Genomic DNA, 8,039 nt, shown 5'->3' with positions numbered 1-8,039 from the left:
CCCTTCTAGGGTTTTATTATTACTGTAGGCCTATTTAATTTTCGACGTCGAGTCAATCAGTCAATATATAACACAATGAATTTGTTTTCTAAATTCATATGTTTTTGCGGGGCATTGAGCCGCACAGGTTCACTAGTTGATATTATTTGCCAATTTTTTAATGGAAGCTATGTGAGAGGTCTTATTCCGTATCTGATTGCTAACATTTTGACTGTTGGAGCTATGGTATACTTCCTCTAAGCAGTAAACAGCAGTAAGCAGTAGAAGAGGGAAGAGAAAAGGAACAAGGAAGGTCCCCGACCTCTCTACCCAAGGATTGAGTTGAGGAGAAGTATTTGAAAGACGTTTTAAAGAAAACTAGGTACAGAAGAAGTTTGAATTGGACGTGTTGAGGGAGATGGAAGGACGAGAGAGATTATATCTGAAGGAGGCGGATGGGGAAAGTGATAGCAAGGTGTTGAAGGAGATGCTAGGACGAGAGGGATGATGCCTGAAGGAGGCGGATGGGGAAGTGATGGCAAGGTGTTGAAGGAGATGCGAGGATGAGACGGATGATGCCTGAAGAAGGTGGATGGGGGAAGTGATGGCGAGGTGTTGAAAGAGATGCAAGGACGAGAGGGATGATGCCTGAAGAAGGTGTATGAGGGAAGTGGTGGCGAGGTGTTGAAGGAGATGCGAGGACGAGAGGGATGATGCCTGAAGAAGGTGTATGAGGGAAGTGATGGCCGAGGTGTTGAAGGAGATGCGAGGACGAGAGGGATGATGCCTGAAGAAGGTGTATGAGGGAAGTGATGGCCGAGGTGTTGAAGGAGATGCGAGGACGAGAGGGATGATGCCTGAAGAAGGTGTATGAGGGAAGTGATGGCCGAGGTGTTGAAGGAGATGCGAGGACGAGAGGGATGATGCCTGAAGAAGGTGTATGAGGGAAGTGATGGCCGAGGTGTTGAAGGAGATGCGAGGACGAGAGGGATGATGCCTGAAGAAGGTGTATGAGGGAAGTGATGGCCGAGGTGTTGAAGGAGATGCGAGGACGAGAGGGATGATGCCTGAAGAAGGTGTATGAGGGAAGTGATGGCCGAGGTGTTGAAGGAGATGCGAGGACGAGAGGGATGATGCCTGAAGAAGGTGTATGAGGGAAGTGATGGCCGAGGTGTTGAAGGAGATGCGAGGACGAGAGGGATGATGCCTGAAGAAGGTGTATGAGGGAAGTGATGGCCGAGGTGTTGAAGGAGATGCGAGGATGAGACGGATGATGCCTGAAGAAGGTGTATGAGGGAAGTGATGGTGAGGTGTTGAAGGAGATGCGAGCACGAGAGGGATGATGTCTGAAGAAGGTGGATGGGGGAAGTGATGGAAAGGTGTTGAAGGAGATGCGAGGACGAGAGGGATGATGTCTGAAGAAGGTGTATGAGGGAAGTGATGGCGAGGTGTCGAAGGAGATGCGAGGAAGAGACGGATGATGTCTGAAGAAGGTGGATGGGGGAAGTGATGGAAAGGTGTTGAAGGAGATGCGAGGACGAGAGGGATGATGTCTGAAGAAGGTGTATGAGGGAAGTGATAGCGAGGTGTTGAAGGAGATGCGAGGACTAGAGGGATGAAGGTGTATGAGGGAAGTGATGGCGAGGTGTTGAAAGAGATGCGAGGACAAGAGGGATGATGCCTGAAGAAGGTGAATGAGGGAAGTGATGGCGAGGTGTTGAAGGAGATGCGAGGACTAGAGGGATGATGCCTGAAGAAGGTGTATGAGGGAAGTGATGGCGAGGTGTTGAAAGAGATGCGAGGACAAGAGGGATGATGCCTGAAGAAGGTGAATGAGGGAAGTGATGGCGAGGTGTTGAAGGAGATGCGAGCACGAGAGGGATGATGCCTGAAGAAGGTGAATGAGGGAAGTGATGGCGAGGTGTTGAAGGAGATGCAAGCACGAGAGGGATGATGCCTGAAGAAGGTGAATGAGAGAAGTGATGGCGAGGTGTTGAAGGAGATGCGAGGACTAGAGGGATGATGTCTGAAGAAGGTGTATGAGGGAAGTGATGGCGAGGTGTTGAAGGAGATGCGAGGACGAGAGGGATGATGTCTGAAGAAGGTGTATGAGGGAAGTGATGGCGAGGTGTCGAAGGAGATGCGAGGATGAGACGGATGATGTCTGAAGAAGGTGGATGGGGGAAGTGATGGAAAGGTGTTGAAGGAGATGCGAGGACGAGAGGGATGATGTTTGAAGAAGGTGTATGAGGGAAGTGATGGAAGGTCACGAAGGAGATGCGAGGATGAGACGGATGATGTCTGAAGAAGGTGGATGGGGGAAGTGATGGAAAGGTGTTGAAGGAGATGCGAGGACGAGAGGGATGATGTCTGAAGAAGGTGTATGAGGGAAGTGATAGCGAGGTGTTGAAGGAGATGCGAGGACTAGAGGGATGAAGGTGTATGAGGGAAGTGATGGCGAGGTGTTGAAAGAGATGCGAGGACAAGAGGGATGATGCCTGAAGAAGGTGAATGAGGGAAGTGATGGCGAGGTGTTGAAGGAGATGCGAGGACTAGAGGGATGATGCCTGAAGAAGGTGTATGAGGGAAGTGATGGCGAGGTGTTGAAAGAGATGCGAGGACAAGAGGGATGATGCCTGAAGAAGGTGAATGAGGGAAGTGATGGCGAGGTGTTGAAGGAGATGCGAGCACGAGAGGGATGATGCCTGAAGAAGGTGAATGAGGGAAGTGATGGCGAGGTGTTGAAGGAGATGCGAGCACGAGAGGGATGATGCCTGAAGAAGGTGAATGAGGGAAGTGATGGCGAGGTGTTGAAGGAGATGCGAGGACTAGAGGGATGATGCCTGAAGAAGGTGTATGAGGGAAGTGATGGCGAGGTGTTGAAGGAGATGCGAGGACGAGAGGGATGATGCCTGAAGGAGGAGGATGGGGGAAGTGATGGCGCGGTTTTGAAGAATAAGAATGGAATGTAGAAAATACATGCATGTTCTTGATTTCGCTTATATTTATTTTCAATCATTATTTTACTTTTTAAGCGATTCATATGCACTTAATAACTTCTAAACGAATTCTGTTTAATCTAGTGGCTTTATACTGGACTGAAATACAAGTTAAAGAGTGTTTCTTGTAAACATAAAAATATTAAGAAATACGTCCACCACAGAAAACCGAGCAGATTTAAAAAATTTCCATTTGCCTGATTGTGTTTTAACAAAATATATGATTTTTACTCAAGAATCAAGAGATATGGTTTTAGTAGATAAAAATAATATATATTTGGTCTATTAAAATACACATTTAAATTGTAATGTTAATTTGACCGGATAGTTTTTCGCTCTCTGATGACATCAAAACTAACAATTAAATCTGTTCTGTTTGTAGGTCATACAACTTGTACGGTCATAGGTTATGTTCTTTATTTACATACTCCACAGAAGCTACACCATAGCGGATGTGGATAAATAAGTCAGCAGAAACAGATACTGACCGATGTTGCCCCCAGACCTAGGGAAGCGTATCCTGCGAGCCAAATCATACTGAACATTTACAACCATACAAATACTTTTTTATACATTTTAAACTTGCGTTGAATCTACACAACACTGATATTATCCAAGCTCATATGATAACGAGTTCGTCATAAAACTCGAATTCTTCGAATCAGAATTATTTTTAAATTTGGATGAAGAACTTTTTGCACGAACAAATAAATCGTACAACTTTTATTTTGCCCTAACTATTTTTTTTATAATTTTCTACATTAAAACATATCAAAATGATGTAAGAATATTGATTCGAATATTAACTTGCAACTGTATGCAGCGATTTTTTACTAATACAGTATTTAGAAATGCACAAGCATAGACTAACACTAAGGCCTACCGCACACGAGAGACTTTTTGTCGGCCGACTGTTGGCCATCTGTCTGGCTGGAGTCGGGTGAACAATCGAAAAGTCGTCAAGACTGTTTGGTCGTTGACTATGGGTGCGCACACGACACGACTGTTTAGTCGTCTTTCGTGTGTCAAAAGGATGTATATGACAGAAACCGCTGTCATATGTGCGTTACTGATAAGATTTCGTGCAAGAAAACTTAAGAGAAAATACTGGGTGCATCCAATTTATAGTCCGAGAACCTTAAAAGGCCAGATTTACCTCTAAACTCGGATTTGAGGAAATATCTGGACAAATTTTTCATGTACTCATGAATGAGTGTTGATTTTTTTGACCAATTGTTAATACCCTGGCTTCAAATACCTCATCCCATAACTTTTAGGGAATAAGCTGTAACCGTAGGTCTCATGGTGAGACCTGGTCCCGTGACCGATTTACCTTTTCGTTTTGATGTCCCCAGAGGCCAAAAACACCATCCGTTCAAATTCACACACACGCATATATATTTGTCCGTTAGCACGTTAACTCGAAAAAAAATTATCCGATTTGAAATTTGGTACAAACGAGTAAACCTACATCTATTTTATTCGAAGGAGTTCGCAAACCAGCATGATCGGACTATGGGAACGGGGGTTTATGGGGGGTTTTATCGGGTAAAAATGGGGGTTTCACATTTTTTTAACGATAAAAACAAAAGATTCCGTAATTTCTTTAGAAAACATTTTGCAGAGCTTAAAAAACAAATAATTTAGCATTTTAATTGTTATCATAATGGTTAAAGGGGAATTCCAAAATATTTGAAGTTAAAATTTTCATGTCATTTATATGTAGAACAAGTAAACTGTTGTAGTTTGCTTGTTTATGGATGTATTTTGATTAAACTTGGCAAATCTATTTTTTTATACTCAGCTATTAATGTTTTACTAAAACACACCCTGAATACCCTCCCTGTAGCAGCAAACCTAGGTACTCGTTTATCCTAATTTTATTGAAATAGATTAAATACAAAACTAAATCAGGCAAATAGGAATTCATTTAGTCTGCAGGTTTGCTGCAGCGCACACAAAACACTTGCACTGGTGGTTGTCGAAGCCTTAATAATAACAATAACACACAAATTAAATAATAATCATAATAACAATAGTAATATACATGATAACAACGCACTCGACTGTCAGACTGGCAGACTTTTTAGTCGTCTGTGTGCGCGTTCTAACTTATCTCCATGCCTTTATCAATAAGACACGACAGTTGAGTCGGGGAGCAGTCGGCGAGAAAATCGGTCAGCACCAAACTGCCCCGACTGTCTGCAGACAGTCTGCCGACTGTCTTGCTGCGGTCGGCCCGTGTGCGCGCTCAGATTTACCACTATGGGGCCGACTTTGACTCCCGACTACGACTAAATAGTCGGCCGACAAAAAGTCTCTCGTGTGCGGTAGGCCTAACCAACACAGGAGTAGACTATGTTAAGAAGGGAGATTGTTTTATCTATATGCTTTTAGTTAAAGATCGTTCACTTCAACATACATTTACAATTATTCTGCAACATAGTAATGTGCAAACTATAAATTAATTATCAGAATAATAATTTTACTATCAAATAAATAATACTTCATTGTCAAAACAAATAATTTTAAAGTTGTACAGTAACATTTTAACTCAAGGACATAACAACGATCTTATCATGTATAATCAAAAACAATAATGAAATTACGTGTTTAAATTATTATTGGGTATGCCTAGTAATAAAATACTCAAAATTTATTACGCCAAAAGATTTGCTGAACTTCATCATACAAATATATATAAAAGGATTGAAATTATGGAATAAATCCCATTGGCATTTGTTATAGCAAGGGTCGAAACAGAGTAAAGAAATGAAAACGTAATTATGAAGGCAGTGGTGTCTAGTTGTCGGAACAGCTGACAGAGTGCGTCGTCATCGCACGTCAATTACAACAGTTTTATAAACACGGGGCGTCAATTTGCGGGTTGCTGACTCGGCTCGCGACATTTTTATATCTCAGACAAGGGGACAATTATTGATGTACATTTTGACATAACCTCTCTTCGCCACAACTCAACTTTTCCCCTTTTCAGACTTTGATATTCTTCTCTGAAAACGAATTTGGTTTTTTGTCTGTTTTACCTATACGTACAAAAAATACTCCACGTGACGTATTTTTAGTACTTTCAGGTAAACACGTACTAAGCTCATCAGGCAGTTAATTATTTGTTTTAGTATGTTGCAAAGGCTTGTCTAAATGTACTGTATTTACATTTATTCTATGTCAGAACTGTAGCGGACTATATAATAATTTAACTATTGTAAAACGCGCGTTATTTTCTGAACTGTACATATATGACACAAGCAACGCTTTAGCTGCGACTGTGCAATGAACTCAATCTTAATTAATAAAAATCCAGGGATACAATGTGTATCCAAAAATCCTTTTGTCCCAATGAAAAATTATTGCTTTTAAGGAAACATTTTTATAGGGCGTAAACTGATAATTTTTACTTAAACCAATGAATACAGATGTATTCATTGCTTAAACACAAATTTTAAATATTTCTAAAGCTTTTGAAAGAGGTTTGGTTTTAGTAAAGCACCTGAAATATTGAGTACAGTATCTATATGTAGTATAATGTGTATTAACTCTATGAATAAATGAAATGAAAATGAACAAACTTATATTTTTACTAGCTTATAAGTTCAGAACCGGTACTATAATAAATATGTATCGAAAAAAAGTTGAAAAACTTAAAGCGCGATCAATTATTGATATATTTTGATGAAATCTCGTTCTTTTTGCTATTTAATTATTTATTTTCTTTCAGAGTATTTGTCAAATTTCTATATTTTCTTTTTCTTACAGCACAAGTTCTTGATAATATTAATAACTTGTGATTCAATGTGTGACAGTTTAAACTTAAAGGAAAGTACAGAACAATACTTACGTTGATTTAGATAAAGTCGGTCATATCATTATAAAGGATACGATTTTCGACATAAATTCTGTGGACAAAACACAAGTTAGTGGAACTGAAGGTTTCATATTATTGAAGGATTTGTTCATAAAACTAACAAAACACAAGTTATGGAAGCTGCTACCCCCAATAAACAATAAAATTGAATAACCAATTATAACTCGGGCATTTAAAAATTAACTAAATCAGTCTGTGTCCATAAACCACGTTGTTAAAAAGATTTATCCCAGATTAATCTGGTGAATTGTTCGAATCACGTCGGTAATTTTTATCCCGGAGGGTTGGACAGTCTGTTCCCGTCCAAGACTCAGTTGACTCTACTTGTTCAGAGGGCAACCCAATATATTCTATTTTTCTCAACGAGCCTGAATGAGTTATAAGGTCAATAGCTCTACTTCGTGTGGGTCAACATCTAACTAGATTTGTCGGTCACCGCCTCTATATTGGCTATCAAGATCTCATGACGATCACTCAACTACTTATCTGGGCGTCTACTCGTTTTACATCCAGAAAAAAAAAACAATTCAAGGTTCTACTTGTACTTTTAGTTTACAGTCTCATTATTTACATAAAGAAAACAATTTCTATTTACAACATAATACTGTTTTTCAATTGCAGCTTTGCAAATTAATAAACAGCCATAAACATGGACATAAAATTGTAAAATTCCTTAAGGACTAACTTTGTTTGTATGAACATGTATACAACTACAATTTATTTTGTGCAAATATTATTTATGCAACTCATTGAACACCTTGACCTCCGATAAAAATTCAACAACTAAACTATCAAACATTGAGTACCAACTCCTCAATTCCCGAGGCAGATGCGAGCACCCAACAGATGCCACACTCGTCATAACATTACAAAACTACAACACCGACCCCCGCGGGCTCATTCGATACCAGTTGCTTTGATAGTTTTTTTACAAACAGAAAATAATACGCGGCTGAAAAGCGTACAAACAGCGCGCGCAGCGGGCGGCCCGCGTAATAACATGTAGCTGTATTAGGGCCGCCGGTCCGAAATGTAAATAATTGCGCCGTTGTCCAATTTGGAGCCACACCCCCGGTAAACAAGCGAGCTGCACGCGTAAGGATTAAATCTGCCCTTGGGGTAAGGCTACATAGCACGACGGCCGCCCTTAGTAACCCGCTGGGAGTAACGCGAGTTGT

General features: G+C 40.7%; 1 protein-coding gene across 1 annotated transcript; it reads right to left on the bottom strand.

Annotated features, from left to right (window-relative positions):
• Nucleotides 1-357: 357 nt before the first annotated feature.
• Nucleotides 358-2,998, bottom strand: LOC128985128 (mucin-2-like). Its single transcript, XM_054404510.1, has 2 exons — nucleotides 2,250-2,998; nucleotides 358-2,143 (listed from the first exon to the last, which is right to left on the bottom strand). The coding sequence occupies exons 1-2, from the start codon at nucleotides 2,996-2,998 to the stop codon at nucleotides 358-360; spliced, it is 2,535 nt and encodes an 844-aa protein (XP_054260485.1).
• Between the last annotated feature and the right edge of the window lie 5,041 nt (nucleotides 2,999-8,039).

This window comes from Macrosteles quadrilineatus, unplaced genomic scaffold (genome assembly GCF_028750875.1).
Source record: "Macrosteles quadrilineatus isolate MER2022 unplaced genomic scaffold, UCM_ALF_1.0 Scaffold_2__2_contigs__length_208266976, whole genome shotgun sequence".
Classification (NCBI taxonomy): domain Eukaryota; kingdom Metazoa; phylum Arthropoda; class Insecta; order Hemiptera; family Cicadellidae; genus Macrosteles; species Macrosteles quadrilineatus.
This window is presented reverse-complemented; position numbering and strand designations above follow the sequence as displayed.